At 40.8% G+C, this 21,387-nt stretch overlaps 1 protein-coding gene across 10 annotated transcripts in view; it reads right to left on the bottom strand.

The window, feature by feature from the left end:
* PPIL2 (peptidylprolyl isomerase like 2) overlaps window positions 1–21,387 on the bottom strand; it is a 75,100-nt gene that overhangs the window by 27,590 nt on the left and 26,123 nt on the right. For 4 of the 10 annotated variants that reach the window (XM_087754486.1, XM_087754485.1, XM_087754488.1 and 1 more), the window contains 7 exons: window positions 17,199–17,274; window positions 15,652–15,812; window positions 14,005–14,080; window positions 12,689–12,795; window positions 4,490–4,689; window positions 3,101–3,239; window positions 362–451 (listed from right to left, as the gene is read on the bottom strand). In XM_087754486.1, the coding sequence (XP_087610612.1) occupies window positions 362–451; window positions 3,101–3,239; window positions 4,490–4,689; window positions 12,689–12,795; window positions 14,005–14,080; window positions 15,652–15,812; window positions 17,199–17,274 (849 nt within the window). Of the gene's footprint in view, window positions 1–361; window positions 452–1,343; window positions 1,496–3,095; window positions 3,240–3,297; window positions 4,388–4,489; window positions 4,690–12,688; window positions 12,796–14,004; window positions 14,081–15,651; window positions 15,813–17,198; window positions 17,275–21,387 lie in introns of those variants that run through there. The other 6 variants (XM_087754491.1, XM_087754489.1, XR_015704043.1 and 3 more) reach the window with 5 other exon arrangements.

Genomic DNA, 21,387 nt, shown 5'->3' with positions numbered 1-21,387 from the left:
CTCTCCCTCTCCCTCTCCCTCTGTCCCCCCGCTTCTGTTCATTAACCACCCACCCACAGCTTGGGGAAGATAACAAGAGCCTTGCCAAGGCAATGACTCTCAAAGGCTTTGTCTGGAACGCCAGCAAAAGCACTACTAAACGCAATGATGCTCCAAGTGACAGTATGAGTCAGACGGAGTTGTTAGTAAGACTAGTAAGTACAAATTTAGTAAGTTAGGACAATCCTTGTTCTGGTGGTATATTTAATATACACCTATTGCAAGTTGTCATGGGTGGAAGAAACTACAACCGAATTAAGGTAAATAAGTATTTTGAGGACATCCCATATTGTGCATTACACGGGATTTATTCAATACTCACCACAAAATTACGAATTGATCTGTGAAAAATTGTTCCATCATAGTAGTTCTTCTTGCACAATTTGATAAAGTTTTCACATGTTCGGGGTGTCTGAAAGACAAACGGAAGTTTTAATTAAGCAATACCTTTAGACAATCAAATTTGTCGCTACACTGTTTACAAGAATCACTTTTCATTTCTGCCTTGCAAAGAAACAATCATGCAGGACTCTTCTTGAAGAGGAATGAGTCTCTGTCTACAGAAAAAAGATATAATATATGCTCTTTTAAAGTATGCTAGAGAGACACACACTGCGTTAAGTAAATTAAACCCAGACCCTCCCATTAGCACAAAGAAGTGCTGAACACTAGCTCAGATAACATGAGCTCCCAGTAGACATAATGATGGTGCAAGCAGGTAAGCTTAGAGACTTTCAAGTAACTTAGTTCCAGCAGTGTATTGTAATCCTGTTTCAAAGGGGGACTTCTAGCACTGAAAAAAGTTAATTTCCCAGAGTAAGAAAGAACCTGACTTCTCTTCTCCACTATTTCAAAGTGAGCATATTGAATCTAACTGGGAGAGAAGCATCTGGTCCTCTTGACCACTTGGAACTAAAAACGGGACTGACCCCGCAAGTCACCAGACCACAGGAAAAATAAAAAAAAGGAAAGCTAAATATATTGCCAACTTCTAATTTGCTTTTACAGTGCAAATTAAAGCCATTTATTTAAATTTATGAGCCATGGCATTCGAACAGTACCTTCTGAAAAACTTTACCTAATTATCCTTCCACTGTAATTGCACAGATTCTCTTCCCTGCAACACTAAAATACCTTCACGTGTACCAGTACAAGTACAGAAACAGCCTGTTTTCTATACTTGGACACGTTTTCCAGCCCCACTGTGGATCATGTGCATAAATATACTCCAGTTTTACAAAAGAATACATCTAACTAATCTGAGTTGTTACAGGTGTTGAAAATATCCTTATTGTTGTACGTGCTTGCAAGTAAAGCCTCAGCATGAGTCGCAATGTCTGTAAATGAACACAAAACTTGAAGCCTCTTTCTGAAAGACCCTGATTCACTTGGCATCGGTATGACATCATTCTTGGTCTGAGCGCCGCAGAGAGACAGCGAGACCGAGCCATGCAACCTGAAGTGATTAAAAGCAAAAAAAATCAGGCAAACCCAATTACAACCATTTAAGGATGAAATAATCTCTACCGTTTTAAAAGCAGATCCATACAAGTATTCATCCAGAACCATACAGAACTTCAGTTTTCTATATTTTCTCATCTGAAACACAATCATTCTCACCCCTCTTTATTGACACTGAAATGTCTCAATTATCCAAACAAACTCTACCTGCCCTTACAAATTCTTTATAATGATTCTTTCTTAATTACACAGATATAGATGACAGTTGTCAGCTGGGCCATAACTGGAAAAATAAACAAATTATAATGCAATCTTACACCAGTTATTATCTCAGATTTCCTATATAATTCATTACTGGGTTAAAATAGCAATGGTACCATAACGGATTTATGGTAGAATGCCACTAGGACGTGTATTTTGGTAGCATCCTGAGGGCAACTTGTAAGTAAATATATTCCATAAAAATTGTTCCAAGCAATAGGAGGTTTTCCTACAGTTTCAATGTTTATAGCAAATTTGAAAATTTTTCTTCGAATTGGACATATATGCTTGAAAATAATCTTTGTACATCACCTTTCAAGTAAAATTCAACCCCTGAAGAATCAGTTGTGCACCGTATGCTTCCTTTATAAGACAATATCGTAACAGCCTTGATCCTAACATAGTGCTATTAGTTATCACTCATGAAAACTGTCAGTAAGGATAAAAATAAGTTTAAAAAATTTCTTTATGAATCAGAAATGGAATCAGCAGCTTTTAGCCCATGGCACTTCATCTCATGAGAACCAAGCACTCTTTGGAGAGAGAGACATAGTTAATAAGTTCTCTGGGGGGAATACAGCAACCTGTAATTAATTTTTTAAGAAAAATGAAATCAGGCGAAAGTCGGAGTCCCCTAGGAATACATACCAAACCATTTTAAATTTGCACAACGTTGATAACCCAATACAGATTTCCTATTTATTTTCAAAACATGATTTGTAAAATATACATCAAAAAACTTGGCTCTAGTAATGTATTTTTATGTAGGACCTATGCTGACCCTTCTCTCTAAATGGATGTCTAGTTATTATATCTTTTCTGAGAAACAAGCTTTTCAAATGCAACTGCAGAAATATTTAGTATACACGCAATAATCATTTCACTGCAAGGTTTTCTTTAAATAATTGCCACCGAATTGGTTCCCATGGTCACCCGATGCATCATACAGATACATCTGGCAGGTAAAGAGTTCCTTAGCAACATTACTGCTACCTTTTATGGTGCTTTTTAGTAGACACAAATAAAAAGGCTTGCATTCAATCAGTAATAAACCCCAGTTTCAGTCATGCAGTTGATCTAGAATATCTGGCTCAGATTATCTGATTTATTCAAAGCAGTTAATGTTCCTGCCAAATCTCACACTGCCAAGCACATTTCAGGGACTTTTTAAAGCAGCATCCTGCCCAAAGCAGGAGAAAAACGCTTGAGGTTTATGGGGAAGGTGCAGATCCTAAGTAATGAAGTCACATTCTGCATTGACCATACAAACATAGCCAGTCTTTGAAGTCTTTGTTCCAACTACAAAGACTGATGAGAAATACATATAAACAAACCTGACTTTGTTATTTGAGTGTAAGATCTTGTGGAAGATGTCAGACTGGCGGTCTTGGAATGCAAAACTGTCTACTTCTTCAGAAACTTCCTCCATACCACTTGCCTCACACAGTTTCTGAAGGAGGAGGGGATGGTCAAGGCACCTGGAAATGCAGAAGTGCAGGTGGTAACGCCGGTTTCTTGGCGCCTCATTACTGACAATGGACTCCAGGCTCGCTTTGTCCTTCTGGCTGTTCTTGTCTCAAATGGACCTCGACAGCAGCAGCTAACTTTTCCCTCTTTATTCCTTTCCCATTAAGCAGGAAATGATTTAAATTATTTTAATCTGCTGACTATGACTTAGACATATATGTAAGAAAGTCAAGGGAAAAATGCCACCTTAATTTGTTAACCTGTTGATCTGAAACCCACCGACAGAAAAAAGGTGATGTTTTAAATCTACTGCAATATCTTCTGAGAAGGATGCAGTGATAGTCCTAAGAAGTCAAATTTTAAAATTGTGGAAGGCTTTTCTCTCTGAAGAGTGTGGTAGGACAGTCCCGAGAAATCCTCCTTTTCTTCGGTCAAGTTGGGACCACATAGGCGAACGCAGTGTCTCTGTATGATGTCCTTCAACTTAAAGACACTTCTCTCTCCGAATGACAAACAGTAGGAAAAAAAAAACCCCAAACAACTTACTTATATCAAAATGAGTTTCCTGCTCCAAGTATGCTCCCCGTTTATTTTGTAGATGCCAGATAACTGTCTTTCAACTGTCGAAAATTCACACCCAAGACAAGTGGTAAAATTTTAATACACGGTTTGAGACAGGAATCCAGAGGAATACTTATCCCAGAAGATGACACAAATGCTTTGCTTGGCTCACAGACATGTATATTTAATGGGGAAACAGCCCAATGGTTTTCTAATTGTGTTTAAGTCTCCATTTAGCTAACACACTTAGTAGGTAATTCTACATGGAAATACCAACACTCTACTAGTTACCAGGCCCAGACAAATTTCAGAATTGAAAAAAGATCGCTACTATGACCATGCAAACACAACAGTGACAAGAGGCTGATTATGAAATCATGGATACTGAGAAAACACTAAAGAAAGGATTATAAAATTTAAAAAAAACCCAAGCAAAACAGAAAAAAACCTTGAGTCCTTACTATAAAGTTCTAGAAGAAATGCAGATTTTCTCTTGTTCCCCTTGTAAGTATTAACTGAGCCAATTTTAGTTTCCTTTTGGCCAGCAAGGGTGGCTCCAAACCAGGCAAAATTAACCTCTCTTGCTGCATCCTGAGACCTGAGGGGTAAGACGAACCAAGCCAGGTCACTAGCTGCTTCCGCAGTTTGCAGCTTTCCTTTCTCATCAGTTAAAATGGGTCATTACATTTGTAAAAGTTACCTTAACTCAGAATTTGTATCAGGCAGCTGAAGAGCCAACCAGAAGTAGATTAAAGACCTGCGCACTCCTGTTGCCAAGGTACGGGAGATGGGAAAAGAGAGGAGCTTCTGAGTCGTTGCCATGACTGCGAGGAAGAAGGCTTTACTATGTGAAGAGCTAATCATTTCAAAATGCTCCATCCCTTGAGGATCTGCATGAACCTTGAAGAGAAATTTCACACTAAGCATTCAGAAGCTGTCATTTGCACATCTGTATAATTTCCTTGTGCTAATTCCACTTCCCTTTTATTTCTCTTTGTCTCTCTAAATTGGATGAACTGTAGTACTTGCACTAAACTACAGGGCCTTGATATATGCTCATTAACCCCATGTTTCAAAGCAGAAATAATCTGAAATAATGAAAAGCTTGTTCCACACAAATTAAAATTGCATTTTACAGCCTTCATCTTATCACACAAATGCCAGAATCCCGCTACTAAGAGGCATGAACTAGTGATGGAAATTTCTAAAGCTTCAAATGAAGCTTGCAATTTTTTTAACATAGATCTCCCTTAAAAGGCAAGGTGGATTTTGTTTTGCTTTAGTCCATTTACCTTTTTTTTTTTTTTTTTTTTTTTTTTTTTTTTACATAGAGCATTTTCACTCTTGCAATGGTTCATTCTAGCAACTCTTTTAATGCGTGAGCCCATAAAGAGGTGATTTGGTAAGGTTTAAACTCGGTTCACCCCATCCCTTTCAATCTGCAGTCCTCGTAGCCTACCCATCCCACAGGCTTAGTCAGAGGCAGCTGTAATGGAGCAGTTTCAGGCATCTCCATCTATCAGGTGCAAGTGTTTTCCCTCCACTAAGTCACGGAAAGAAACTGGACATATAAATGTTTCTAGTGCATTTCAATGCATAATACTGCACTGGAAGGCAATTTAAGCTACCCTACTTCACTTTGCACTCCATTTGTTTCAGAGCAAGAGAGACAAGAAAATCCCAAACTCCACAAAGCCCACTGCGAGAGCACAGGGGGAATTTCACTGCAGGCAGCCCATGACATTTCCTTCTGGAGACGCATTTATTACAGACCCGACTGCCACCCCCTGCCAGCTCCACCTGCCTGCTAACAGTTCCCCACACGCGAGAGGGGTCGGGCCGGTGACAGGTTGTGGTGGCGAACACCAGCTGCCTAGGGTGGCTCAGCGCAAAAAAGACACCGTTCACCTAAGGGACACCATTCTCAATCTGGTCATAGAGCGAGCCAACGCGCCCAGGTCAGTTGGTGATCCGTCATCAGAAGAGCACGGTTCCAGCGAGAGAGCACTGGGAGAGATGAAAGCACCAGGGCGCTGCGGGGTAAAACACTTGGCCAAACCCTGACTGATATTAAAAAGAATCAGAACAAGCAAACGATGCCTCAGGTAATAGATTGCTGACTCGATAGCAAACATTTGCCTATTTTGCTACCTCAAAGCCTCAAAGTTTGCTTAGAACAAAGAGCAGAATTATTGCATTCTCATTACACAGAAACCCACCATAATTTCATTAGCTACCTAGCAAAGATTCCAGCAGATAGCTAAATTTCACTTTTCAAAGCCATTTCTTCAACAGTATTGACATTAATGATGCTACCAAAAACTTTTTCAAAGCCTAAGCGAAATGTTCAGCTTAGACAAGATGCCAGCAAAAAAATGACATACTCCAGTTTTATTTTTCACTTCCTTGCAAATACAGTGCCCATCAATCAGTTTAGCTGAGCACAACTCAAGTTAAACAAGGCATCTAATTCACTCATCTAATTTGTCAATGTTAACTACTAGCTCTCCAGAGGCAGAGTCATCATCCCTAGCCGCAGTCATTACTTTTCCTCTAACTTTTATTTATTGCAGTGGTAGAAGAGAAAACAATCGTCTCCCCCCTCTCAGATTTGTCAGTCACGCAAGGGTTGAGGAGCTCGTCAGACAGCGCGGTGCAGGGCTGGGTGCTGATGAGGATGGGGCTGGCAAGCAGGACATAGGTATACTCTAAATGACACGCAACTTTAATTGCTTGAGTAACCTCCAGCAGCTGTAAAACTCGGGAGTATCGCAGGTCCCGCAGCGGCTCCCTGGCATTTCGGCAGTCTGCAACTGGCACATAAATTCCACCTTTTCAGAAGATGCTACCTGTAAGCACTTCCACGCTAGACAGCGAGGCTCTGGTAGCTGTCAGCCTCCCAAGGTCACCCCGCTCTCACTGGAGCGGCCAAGGTACGAACAGGAACGTGTCAGAGGAAGATGAAGAGCAGCAGCTGTGTAACTCCACACCGCCCACCTCATCCTCGGGTTCGGGATCACTAAGTGGCAGACGCAGCTGCTATGGGATGCCTGCACCGTCAAATGTCAAAAAACAAGTGACACAATCCAGTAACAATCGATTCCCTCCCCAGATCCAGCTTGTCGGGGGGCTGGGGAGGTAGAAAGGTCCAAACGCGCAAAATGCCTTCCCACCAATTACCCAAGGCCAAAGGCTGCCGGAAAACTGCAGAGAGCGCCGAGGGCAGCAAGCCCCGGGGCGCAGGGAGAGGCTCCCTTAACCCCACACCGCACGCCCCATTCGAGCACGGGCAGCAGGGGACATCGGGGACTCCCACTGTCCCCTCGCTGCTGCAACAGAGCACTGAGGACAAGTGCACAACGGCAGCATCCAGATACGGCATCTCCTACTAACATCTTGCACGAAAGCGTTTCTGCTTTCTCAAGTTGAAAGTTGCAGCTCTTCCTACAATGACCTACTTTGATAAAAAAAAAAAAACCAAATAAGCCATTTACAACCTTGCCAAGATGACTGTCCTTCATCCCTACAACCATATTACTGAGTGAACAAGGCACCGGCTCAAGACATCAGCCAGTTATTTGCCGGACAGTGCCACCACAATGCTGACAGAAAGTGAGTAGAACGGACGTTTAAATCAGAAAGAAAACGAGAGATTTGGGAAGACTGGGGAACCTCCTCATGCCAGGAGGTCACAGGATTTTTCCAGCAACTCACTTCTTTCCCACTGGAAATGGATAAGAAGTTTACAGGCTTCTGATCTTCACAAGTCCCTCACACAAAAGGAGAGACGATTTCAAAGACCAGGGGCTAGATTACACATTTATACAGCACAGGCATATTTAACAGGTCAGAGGGCCTCAAAAGATTAAAACACCAGTGTTTGTAGAATAATGGCTTCTTCAGATAGTTATGCCAAGACATCATCATTAAGCAGAGTTTGCCAGGTCCTAAAACCTCAAAAAGCATTTGTGGAGTGCTGGATAGAGCTTTGAAATGCATCTCACATTCTTCTTTGTTATGCCAACTTGCCCTTAAACCTTAAAAGTATTAAACCTGAGAGAGACGGGCGAATTTACAAAAACTGCCATGGCAGTTAGGGATTAGTATTCAATTACTGCTATCGGCACGTGCTTAACCACCAGCTCGTTACCCCACAGCGACCACCTGTACGATGAGAACTCACCAAGGAGAGCAGGGCGACAGCACACCAAACCTCCTGATCATCATTTCGACGGGGTCTTCTGGAGTGTTAGATTTTTTTGTATTTATGTTTCCATAGCACAATGAAAATAAAGTAAAGCACTCAACAGGAAAGCCTCAAAGCAACTAGAGGCGAAAGCAGGAATTTTTTTTTATTCCCTTTCAGAGGTGCAGAGACTAGGAGTCTGCTACTCTGCCTCTTCTTATGCAGGGCTGCTGATTCCAACAGGCAGCCGAGGTTATTTGTGTAGCCTACCTCCAGCGATCAGGCATCTATGACACATCTTATTGCCTGAGAATTAAAAATTATGCCCGTATTTATTGCTCATTGTGAAATAAAAAAATGTGATGCCGCTGATTTAAAAAAACCTGTAAGCAAATGACATAGCCACATCATGCAGCAAGTCCGTGGCAAAGGCACAGAACACAGGGTTTACCAGCTCCTAGTTCTCCACTCTATCCCTCACACCACACTGCTTTTCTACTTCCAAACCCAAGTCAATTTGATTTTTTGCACAGGGTAAAGCCTCCACCCTGCCTTAAGAGGCTGCTCCGCCACCTGCAAGGTGTAACTGCATCACTACAGTCACTAATACAGCAGAATACACATGGATGATATAGACAGTTGTTCCCAGCAGCATCCTGATTAAAGCAGCTAAAAGAACTTGATGAGATTAGAAAAATCACAGTAAATAAAATACAAGAAATCCAGTGACATTCATTGCCTTTCATCAGTTATTTTTTCGTAATTTATTTGTTTGGCGATGCATAAGACTAGAGCTGAGAGAATAACACTTGTTGGATGCTGTTAAATCTTCTGTACTCGCCAGAATTACTTCTGGCAAGTAGAATTTTTGTAAATTTGTTTCCAATTAGTGTATACAACAAATGTTGCTTATGCCCAGCTGAACTCCGCTTCCTGGAAAATGTCCCTAACAAATGGCCATCTGATTAGTCCCCATCAGGAGGAACATACTGTATCTGAATAGGAAGACTGGGAGAAAAACAAACGGCAACAAAGAGCACTACACACCGCTATGACGCAGAGAGAGAACAGTAGTGTACCTTTGCTCATTTGAGGCACAAATTCAAAAGGGAGGAAAAAAAAAAAAATTCCAGCTTATCTTCCAAAGTCTTTATTGCCTTTTCTCAGGTCAACGACTTACACCACACATCATCTTTCTGGAACCTAAGTGAAGTTTTCTGATGCTCTGAACAAGTGATTTCAAACACAGAAAACACTGGGATTCTAGCCTTATTTCATGCTCTCTTTCTGAATTCTGTCACAAAGTAACTGATGACTTCAATCACACTGCAGCACTGATCTCCTCCCCTGGATCAATACAAAACATTTCTTGATGAGGTTTTTGGTGCTAGGAAGGATCTCATCACTATCAATCTTATTGACTGGCACCTTCAAGTACTAGTGTACGAAGATCCCAGGAAACAAAAGTTTCCACACATACATACAGATATAGACTGAACTCCAAACAATCCATACTTCCATATGAGATAGCTCATAAAAAACAGGGGAAAGAAAGAACAGGAGGCAGAAGAGCAGTGAAGGGAGAGGCAGTAAGAACCCAAGGGGGGTTCCGAAGGCAAAGGGGATATTGGGTAGACTTCAGAAGCAGTGCCGGCTGCTGAGAGCACAACTGCAAGGATATTTTGCTTAAACAGACAGTCCATAGGCATGAAAATACAATCGAAGCTTCAGTAGACATACACTCTTAAGTTCTCTATTTCAGCAAGAAGACTTCACCTCAAAGTCTATATTGAAATCTAACCTGTAAGACTATTTTAAAATGTAATTTGAATGTTGCAAGTCCTACCTCCGGACACAGGTATTCATTTGTCATATTTATATAGCAACTTCATCCTCAAGCTTCCTAAAGCATTTCACAATCGTGTATTTGCAGTACTGTGCAAATACAACCACTGCTAGGGTGGCTTCCATAATAACCAGAGCGCAGGATATCGCTCAGCAATTAAAAAGGCAGCCTGTGGTCAGGTCAAGACAACCACCAGTCAGGCAGTGTTCAGTCTTTAAAAAAAAAAAAAGCAGCTAAGCACCACTATAATATGGCTTATAAATCACATACTTGCTCCTGCAGTTGCACTGCTTGAGAGAGGAGAGGTATGAATTCCCCAAATCACACATATTTTGGCTGAATTCAAACAGCAGTGACAACCTAATACTGCTATCGTCTCTCTCATTCACTCAAGTAGCGCAGATCTGGGCGTTGAGTCCAGGGGTCCCAAATCTGCTGGTGATACAGGTGTGTAGCAATACAGTCCCTTCGGCTGAAATTTGTTTCTCCATTTCTTTCTGAAAAGCTGGGGTAGTACCCATGCCAACTACATTAAAAAATCATGAAGGCTGAAAAGTCAGGCACCAAAAAGCCTGTGCAACATTAATTTGGGCGAGCATTATGATACAGTCCAGATCCCCCCGACTGCATTCACGGACCTTACCCACATTCTACACTTTTGCAGGAAAACCAAATCCTGCATATAAACCATTTCACTACGCAGTTCCAAATAGCTCCCAGAACTGGTTCAGTCTGTGCACCGAATAAGCCAGGAGAGCTGATAAAAAACTCAGCATATGATTAATTGAGACTATTACCATGCATATTCACAAGCACGGTGAACTGAATGTGTTTAGAAAGGCTTGATTTTGGCATTTCCCCATTTTCTGTGTCTGGCTTTGCAATCTCAACAGATCCACTGTAGCTGATCTGTGTATATGTTTGTGACCTACGTATGTGTTCTGTGTTTGTGAGATGTTTGCTCTATCTGCACTGAGCTACCTTATGTGCCTAACCTCAGCGTGATTCAGGAAAACCAAAGTTAGAAGCAGAAACTCCTTATATAGTAAAGGGAGAAAAACAAGCACCTCCCGGAAGAACTGATTTAATAGACCTAGGATGATGACCTAAAGTGGATGTTGTGAAAACCTCCTTAAAGCAGCAAGTTTTTCCTACTTATTCTAAATATATATCTTCTTCCCCTCTGCAGTGCCAAAGGTCTGCTTAATTCACACAGATTTAATCGACACAAAGAAATGAAAGAAACAGATGGCTAGAGGCCAGTGTTCAGGCAGGTCTGCTTGTGTAAAACAGTGCACACTTCCACCGTGTGCATGAGGAAGCAGCGTGTGTGAAAGGGAGATGAACAGGGATTCATCTGGAAAAAAGGAAACGCAATGGATATCATCCAGGGAGATTATGATGGGCAGTTGAGACTGGGCCCTCAGGACTGAGCGACACCAGCCACATGTGGCCAGAAAAACCACGCTGATAAGAATAGCTGCAGCCAGCCTGCGTTAGCCAGGAGCCAGTTTGAGAACATACGGCAAAACAAATGATTCAATGCAATCTGCTCATTCTGCTGCTTCCCCCAAATATTGCTGTACTAACATCCTCTGCTTTTTGCCTTATTACACAGTGTTACTATTTAAGAGCATGGAAAACACCTGTAGGGATGACAGGGACCTACAGAATTACTAGCATGCTACGCTGCTGTGGAGGTTCTCACACTGTTTCCATAGATCAGCTTGCAATGTTTACACGTATCTTGCTCCTTGCTCGTACGAGAGAAAGGAAGGGAAAGCTAGCAGGCTTGTCCTGTTTGCTCCTTTTTCTTTCTCCCAAGCCAAAAAGGATGCCTTCTCCCAGCGCATCTCTGGATTTCACACCAGGCACCCCAGCTCCTAGCTAGCACCACTGGCCTAAAAAACTTCTAAAAAGCAGAAGTTTTACCATTTAAACCCCTGTTCACATCCTGCAACTTCCTAAAACATCTACCTTCAGGCCTATAATCTCCTGAGATAAAAAAAATCCGTAAACAACGGAAGCTTTGGGCTTTTTACATTGAAAACTTTTTTCCTTTTATAGATGTAGTTGTACAAATAAATAAGCCAGCACACTAGCAAGCAGTGACGTCCGAGACATCAGTGTCACCACAACTCATCCGTCTACCACAAGCCTTGCCATGTTTATTATTTTTAGAGCCACAGATTTCCCCCAGAATCAGATGGTATTGACTATAAAAACTCTAGTCCGTTGTTTTTTAAAATGAACTTCTACCTCTTAATGGCAAAGGAAAGATCTTTGAAAACCTGAACCTTAAAAACTGAGACAGAAGGAAGTAAAAAACATATTCTGAAGGTTTTTATTTAGGTTTGTTCTGTAAAGCTCAGGATTTAGAAGCAAATCTAACCGTTTCTGGGGATCTTAACTACATGTACTCAGGCTGACAGACTGCTCTCAGTTTCACTGAGGTTTTTTTCCTGGTTCTGCCAGTAACCTGCTGTGTAACCTTGGGTTATTCTCTCTTCTCTGGGCTCTTCCTTCTTTTTTCTCTCTACCCTCCTTGTCATTGTTTGGGTCACTATCATCCTGACCCTCTGAAGCTCTGAACACGTACCTTGACATGTTGTGAGTAGTCCACTAAAATGTATGGGACTACTCACAGAGAACATTTATATATATAGTAATATAGTATATAAAATAATACATATACATTTTACAATGGAGTTTTGTGTATGTATGAAAACACACCAAAACAACTGAAAGCTAGTTATTTACCTGTGTCTATTACAACTACACACTATTCCTTTCTTTGGACATTTCCATTGCCAGCTCCTATTCTGTTTATTATCTAGAGAGGCTCATCTTATGGGGGCACACAGTACCATATCACAGTGCAGCTCCAAGTTTAGGTCTCCTTTATTAGTGTGAAGTCGCACATAGCCCTTCTTCTTCACGTATTTGTATCTCACGACATCTTCTTCAATAGCGGCTGTATCAAAGCAAAAGACAATAATTAGCTCTCTGGAAGCTTACTCACTGATTTTTAGAAATCATCAGAAAATTGCTAGATTCTACTGTCTGACCTCTTCCCCTGGGGTACTGGGAATTCAAGGATCGTACTCTGCAATTCAACTACGATAACCTCACATTAATCTCTGTGCAAAACACTTTCCATTATAGAAAGCCACCAACTCCTCGAGAGCCAACAATATCATCTATATTTTTAAGACACAGAAGCATTCAATATTACAAACTATAATTTTCAAGTAATGTCTACCAATCACAAATGTTACTTTGAAACCAAATTGTTTCTTGTCAAACTTGGAAGCCAAGCAGGTAGTCATCAGTCAACCACAAATTGCTGACATATGAGGACCTACCCATTTCTGAAAACAAACGAAGCTAAGTTACTGGAAACATTACTGGAAAGTCAAACCAAAGGATCAATCTAGGACGTTTCCACTTCCATTTTGTCAAAACGTCCAGTTAGTCAGATATTTTCAACACTCAAAGATTCACCTGCAAATCACTGTAATCCACCAAGGAAAGGAACTCAACTTGGTAAACGTAGTTTTAGCAATGTATTCAATCTTTGCCTAAGTGTGTGACATACTTCTAAATTCTAGTGCCAAAAGCCAGACCTTTCTCTTCAACTGGGAATGCTGATTGCTCAGCTATTTAACCAATACTAAAATTAAATAAATTCTATACATTTGTGTTTAGGCTGGAGAAGGAAAGGATAACTTTATTGTACTAAAATGCATTTTTGTGTAACCTTGAAAAGCAGTAAATCGAAAGTCATCACCATAAAATTTGCTGTCAATTCTAACCAATACCGAGCAAGGCCAAAACGGTGGTAAAGATTTTGTATGCTATTTGAGGAGAGATTATACTTCATTCCTAGCTTACATAAGTGGATATCCCATTTTGTGGTCCCTGGGCATAGAAAATACCTCATTAATTTCAGTTCAACATATGTAACTGCCATGCAAAGCCAAAGCTAATTCATAATTGCTCCCTTATTTTCAGAATGAGCTCACTGGAAAGGATATATCTGCTCAGGGAATACATTTCCGTGGCATCCTTACTGATCAATTATCAATGCATTCCTTCAGTCCTCATAAATGTATATGTGCTAGGGAGCACACCTTAAAACCGGACAGTAAATACACAGCTTGTAGCTAGGTAGTTCTGGTACCTGCTTCGTGGGTAGTTTCAGGCACCATTGCAGTGGAGGTGAAGGAAGCGCTTACTGCTCCAGTGGAATAGTGAGCCTGTTCGCAGAAGAAAAAGCAAGAGAAAAAGACATTAGATCTTAGAATTTATCTACTAAGGATACTATATAAGCACTAGAGACACACAAACGTCATCCTTCTGAAGGCAGACTTTCCGCTCTTGCTCCTATAGAAAGAAACAAATGCACGATGCCGCGATAATTCTCCATCTGTTCCCCATAACATTTGCTCTGATGAAACTCCAGTTAGGTAAGGCTACCCATGCGCTGAGCTGAAGGGGTTTATTGCTTCCACTACTGTTTAATACATCATTATACAGATTCTATTATCAGAATTTATTTGTATGTCCACAGGTGGGGATATGAAAGGCGTAGTGCTGGCAAGACATCTGTAAAATTCTCCAATGTTGCTGAGTAAGTGGAAGGAAAATCCAGTGAACCACAGAGGTACTGTGGAGGAAAGCAAACCCCCCCCCCCCACGCATGGCCCTTCTGCGTGCAGAGGCACTGTCCCGTGGTTCCCAATGTCAATTTTGAGCTCTGTAATTCTCCTGCAGAAAGGAAATGTGAACGTCACACATGGATTTTGTAGTAAATGACAAAGATCTAATAAACCCAGAGATACGTTTAGCGGCTCTGGGGCAACGCCTGTAAAGAACACAGATCAGGCCAATGCTCTGTCCATAAGGTTCCCCTGCACCCTATGCAAGTTTACAGTTATGCCCATCCACATCGTGAGCCAACAATCTGACTCTCCAACATGTGTAGTACCCACCGTTGTCTCTCACCTCTTTTTTTTTCTCCCTACATCTTTTGTTTTCTTATAATACTACGATGCCCTGAAAAAGGGGCAGAAGTGATCCTGCTCCTTGGTCACATACACTCCCTAATCTGTCACTAAGCCTCCTCATTAAAAGCCGTATGCTGCATTGCTATTCGTTTTTGTCTAAGTATAATCAAAGCATGAAGACACATACATCCCAGAATTAACTAAAGGAAAGAATACTACTCTGCCTTGCCCATTTCAAACAGCCTTTGATGTAGGAACTCTAGATGCAGACCAACTGTTTCTCTTGACAACCATGAACACACAGTAACATGCACCTGGAAGAACATCCTTTAAAATATTCCACTAAAAATCCTGCATTCCAGTGGAAAAAAATGGAGAAGCAGCTGTGGATCATTTATGTATTTCCCCACACCAGAAATGATTCACTTGCGCTGCCCTTAAGGTGTGTTCTCTCTGCCAACAACTGCAGGAAGCAATGATAAACAAATTCAAAGCAAGAGATTACAACCTGGGAAAAAAGGTTCTGCCAACATATACCTCATAACCACATCATACAGATTCTTCCTTCTTATTGCGCTCCATTTCTAAAATGTTTAGGTTCATTTACAGTGATTTAACAAAGAGAAACTCACTGACACATACGATGTATTTCTAAGGAATCCCAATATGATTCTCATTCTCATCTATGACAAATTTCCATTTGTAACAGAAAACAGAAGGATTAGTGTCTGTTTAGACTGCAATATGGCCTCTAAGCTGAACATCTATTACCATTCTTGAAGAAGTCAATCAGTGCCAAACTACAAATTAAATCAACTTACTGCATTCAGCTTATCCACTTTCTTCTTTTCAGGAGCCTTCATAGTAGCTGCCAGAATATCATCGCCTTTGAATTCCTTATAAAGCTCCAGTAAAGTCTCTCGGGTCTCTGTATTTGTATTTTTCAAATAGTAAGATGGATCTAATTTTGCTTTTTCTTCATCTAGATAAGACAAAGTTAATAATTCAGAGTTAAAAGGAAAATTCTATTTTGTTCTTCAGTTTATTACACATCTAGTCACACAAAAATCTTCCAGGTATTATTTCTACTTTTTTAAAACAAAAAGCTCTAGTAACATATTTATTCCTGCAGAAACAGTAACAAATAGCGATGCATAATACTAACAACAGTATAACTTGAAATATAGCATAATAAACACCAACATGATGAAGTATAACAAAAGAAAAAAAACTACTTCAACAACTACTGCAAAAATTTCTTTGAAGCCACTAGAAATTATCTAAGTTCATGCAAGTCTTGTAAAATTTTTATAGAACAATAAAGACAAGATATAAACTTCTGTCCTTTGTCTCCTCACTGAATGGCCAGGCCTGTGATGCAAAAATCCCAAGATCAGATCTTTAATGTAACACCAGGGGGAGGAGGCTGGTGGACTGGACTGTAGAATTTGATTTTTTTTTTTTTTTTTAATTTAATTTTTACAAGTTCCACTTTTCTCTGTCTTGGTATGCCTACTATTTGCTGGATATTAAACATTCCATCTCTGAGACAATACCCACTTGTTTTTAGTGGGTTAACAGAGAGAGAGATGCTTGCTTGCAGAACTAGTAGCTTAAAAAAAAAAAAAAAAGAGATGAGCATAATAAGACCCAGAAAACCACACCATGCTTAGAATCAGCAATTAGACCTCATCAGAAACAGTTCTAAAAGAAATCACAAGTACAAAGGAGAGAATTTTCTTCATTCGGCAATTTCATATTAGCAGATATTACGAAGCATTTAGCTATCAAAAAATCACAAAAGAATTGAGAAGCAAATTTCTTAGATATCTAGAAAGAAAAAAAAGGCATTTTCTTTTTTATTATTAAAATAATTTTGGGACTATTTTAGAAAAATCTATACCAATCTTTAATTTGGAAGATGTCCGTTGTCATCCAGACAGAAGGATGGGCAACACATTTTTGATACACATGAAAGGGAGTCTAGCAGACAGGTATGGGAAGATGTAGGTTTCCTTGTCGTGGTTCTGGTACAAGGCTAACGGACCTTTTGGCAAATTATTTTTCCTCCTCTTCTCACTTCTCTTTCATCTACCTACTCTTAAAGGACATGGAAAGCTTTCCATGTTTGAAGAGCACTCAATAGCGATAGTTAATGATTTCTCAAAGAATGATGTCTTTGCTTCAAAATTTGTTACCACCATTTGATGTGAAAGGCACAGTTTCAACAAGCTGTTCATGTTTCCAAGAAGATTTCAAAGTTACCACTAGCCACAAAGGGATGTCCACCCAGAAAACAGTGTCAATTCCATAACGCCGTCTTTAGAATTTGCATATTTGCCTCAGCCTACCTTCAATTCATCCTTACCTGGATCAATTACTTTTATGTTGTTCTTAACATGAAAGAAGTTTGAGACATTGAACTTATCCAGGTTTGTTGGATCCTGAAAATAATAATTGAAAACCCAAATATCAGAGACCTTGCTAGGCACCCATTCCATGCAACAGACCAGTCTGAGGGGCAGACACCACCGTAACAAACAAATAGGGAGAGAGGGAATAACTTCCATACTCCCCAAACCACAGAAAGATGGAAAAAATATAAACCAATCAAGCCCAACTGACGTCAGCAATAAGCCTGTTCACAGGAGGCTCCTTAGGGATCTGGAATTGAGTCCCAAACATAATATTACACATATTTTGCCTACAGAAGTTAGTAACAGAACTAAGCTGAGTCTACCCTATCCTAGTGAGAAGAAAGAACGAGGAGATGCAATCCTGATTCTTTCCTTCGTTCTGTGGTTTGGTCTAAGAGCTATGCAAAGGACGAGAGGCAACGGCCTCAAGCTGCGCCAGGGGAGGTTTAGGTTGGATATTAGGAAAAACTTCTTCACCCAAAGGGCTGTCAGGCCCTGGCCCAGGCTGCCCAGGGCAGGGGCTGAGTCCCCGTCCCTGGAGGGATTTAAAAGCTGGGCGGATGTGGTGCTTAGGGACATGGTTTAGTGGTGGGCTTGGCAGTGCTGGGTTAACGGTTGGACTCGATGATCTTAAGGGTCTTTTCCAACCTAAACCATTCTATGATTCTATGATTTAAATTCACATTAGTGTGCCTGATTTGCACATGCTCTGTAAACTTTTGTAACACATTTCAAAATACAGATAAACCTCAGAGCAAGTCTTTGCAGTCAGAACTGTTTTGATTTTTTTTTTACTAGTGAAATCTGTGCTTACAGAATTACTTTTAAAACTAAAAAATAATAATTAAAAAAGCAACAAAAAGTGGTATTATGAAAACTCTATTGAGTGACCACTCAAGGAAAAGAGCAAAAATACACAGTCCATTAATTGTGAGTCTTTATACTACCTCTAGGCAACTTTCTGCATAACTTTGACCTTTTGTTAGAGAGAGTAAGACAAGGAATGCCTACTGGTGATCTAGGTTACATTATACTATTATTAAACAGCCCTTAATCCTCTTCTTACAATGACTTCAAGGTTTTCTCCACAAGCTCCTCTGCAGCACAGAAAGGTCAAAACATCAGCCCAGGACACCCAGTCATTTCTGGAAAGTCTATCTTACAGAAAACAATTCAAAATCTAAAATCCCAAAATATCTTAATACTATGCAATAGTTTCAAGTTCAGAAGAAAAATAATGCAACGTATTATGCAAAGAACTGTGACACTGACATGAATAGTATTATCCCAAATAAATTTAACAAAGCTTCTCAGACCACCACTGTTGGTAAGAAGTTCCAACAATTCCACCTCTGCTAAAAGTAATGATTAATACAAGCAGAGCTGTTAGCTCCATCACTTATTAGATTATCGAATTATGCCTTTTATTCATCCCTGTAATGGTATGCTTCCACCAAAGAGTGCATTTTTAGTTTAACTGCTGGTAGTAAAAGCAAAACACATTTCTGAAATCAAGCTGTGTGATTCTGCACCCTAATGACGACCTCCTGGCTTTCTGCTGTCCCCTTTCCCAACCGCTATATAATAACTTTCTGTTGTTTCCTGCCCCACTATACCACTCCGACAGATCTTCATCAAGGCACGGACTGCCAAAAAACCCAGATATTTTATCTTTAAGATCTTGCATTAGAAACAGACAATCTTTAAATAAAACTACTAAGGAATACGAAATTTGGACCTGTTTTTTAATCATTTTTGTATCCTTTGACACTGGCACTCAGGTGTATTTATTATTTATTACCTCACATACATATTTATGTATGTATGAATAGAGATAATTTCAGCCTCGCTGTCTGACAGTCAACAAGATGCATGGAGAAAGTCTGGAGAAAGAGCTCTGTGTTTCCACACAGGTCGCCTCCTCCCAGATACTCTTCAGTAATCACGAGCTGCAGCTTTCCCAGACAGAAATCACCGCCTTGCACATAAATGTACCACCTCAAAAGGTGAAGGAAGTAAGACCTCTTACCCTTTCCAGGAAAGGAAAAAAAATAATCTGTATATTAATATTAATAGAGACGAATGGATTTATAGCAATCCACATGTCTGCTGTTCATGGCAAAGCTGATGAGCAAGACTGACTCCTGAAACCGACTTTTCATGGGCAGAAGGGAGGGCAGGAGACAGCAGTAAAGATGAACCAGAAAACATCTTCACTATATTCCTCTAAGTAAAGCTTCTTGATTTACTGATTTATTGATTGTTTAAAAATAAATAAAAGGACATCACATCTGCCAGTGCCTTATGAAACCAAGTATTTTGTGCTCGGGGTACCACAAATCAGGTCAGTTCAAACTGTTTCACAGCCGCAGTTCCTTCAAATGTTTACCTGGCTTAACCAGCCCAGTTGCAGGTGTTGACCAACTCTGGCAAAAATGTTTACAGTCTCCTTCCCTGCAAGGGATTTCTCAGGGCTCTCCAAATCGCCGCTCACCTCCCCACAGGCAACGCGTCCATTATGGTATGAAGGACAGCAGAGGCCACAGGGCAGCTCCCGCTCCTTGCGGACCACAGCCGTCCATCTGCTTTCTGAGAGACCCAAGACAACCCCAAGCCCGAGAACTGAGACCAAGGTCCTCCGCACAAGGTCCTTCATCACATCTAGGTGGGCCATTTGTTCAAATGGAAACCTTGACAAAGGTTTGATTTACAGTGTTGTCCCTCGTGTTCCTGATTCTGCAAAGCAGGAGTCTCAGCATGCGTTGAGAAGGCAGACAACCCACATGCCTACTCCACACCCAGTTTCTCTCTGTCAGTGGAAAAAACCCTCAAAAATGGTTCCCCAAGTCGAAATTTGAGCGTCATCTTACACAAGACACCTAGGACAAGCGGCTGACATATTGATTACTCCCTCTAAAATATAGCATCATGACACACTAGGAGAAGTTTGATTAGAATTAGTTTGATTAGCATTAGACAAACGCGCATACTAAGTGTGACAGTACTGCAGTGAATATTAAATTAAAGACAAGACACCATTTGCTTATACCATCCCCAAGAGCAGACGCACATCTGACCAGTCCAACCTGTGCTGCAGAAGACACAAACCATTTCCTTACTGATGGCACCGAGTCCTACGACACAAGATACACATTTTTTAAAGGTAGGTCTATGTAAATTTTAAAAGCGCACATGGTCTTTAGACATACCAGTTCAGGAAGAAAACTGCCTAAACCCTAATAATTAGCCTGCCAAGTTCCTCTCACTGCACCCACGACAGTTACTGGGCACAGAATGAGAGCAGTCCGACCAAGGCACCCCAGGGACGGCACCCCGTACCTGCATGGTCAGAGCCTTGAGCTCGAATGAATGAACGGCCTCTCCTGGTCAGAGAAAGGCTGGACTCACGGGGATGCTCCCCGTCCCGGTAAGATTAAGGCCTCAAGCCCAAAGGCCTGAAGAAATAAGTTCTGCGTAAGCACACAGAAACCAGAAAGGAAGATGAACCACGAAGAGTAAATTGGCCTACTTTTGTTTGTCTTAGCATGTTTAAAAATGTGTATTCAAATTACCATGGGTAGCAGTCTCAGGGTTTTTCTTATTAAGGTTACAAACCATAAACTTTAGTTTAGCAAATTACTAGCACAGATACAGACTTCAAAGGGTTGCTAACTATCATGACTATTAAAATTCTCATATTTGATGTTCTCCTGAAAGCTGAGCTCTGAAAACAATTAATCTCAAGTTTTATTCCACTTGTTTTTTTCCTATCATTTTCAGTTTCACCTACTTAGGGAAACAGCTTGAACGCCGTTAATCTTAAGCACCATACACACAACCCCCCCCAAAAGCAGGTCCAAATGCAGCGCAGTTTTAGACCGTGTGATTTCTTTGAGGCCTGATTCCTTTTGTCGGCCATGCTGCATCCCTAATTCTCTTCAGGACCGTTACCTTCATACGCCGGCCACGTCCCAACGCGTCACTTCTTTACCAGCCACTCTGCACATGCACTGGTGCAGGATTCGCCCTCACCCACAACCGAGAGGAAATCTGCTCTGACCTTCTGTCACACAAAGAGCAAAGGAGAAATAGCTGAGGAGTGAAATATCAATTAGCAGCGTGCAGCTCAGCTACCTCCAA

This window comes from Nipponia nippon, unplaced genomic scaffold (assembly GCF_047370975.1).
Source record: "Nipponia nippon isolate SJK-2023a ecotype South Korea unplaced genomic scaffold, ASM4737097v1 scaffold_18, whole genome shotgun sequence".
NCBI classification, from domain to species: Eukaryota; Metazoa; Chordata; class Aves; order Pelecaniformes; family Threskiornithidae; genus Nipponia; species Nipponia nippon.
The sequence above is the reverse complement of the archived record's forward strand: the minus strand, read 5'-3'. Positions and strand labels throughout refer to the sequence as shown.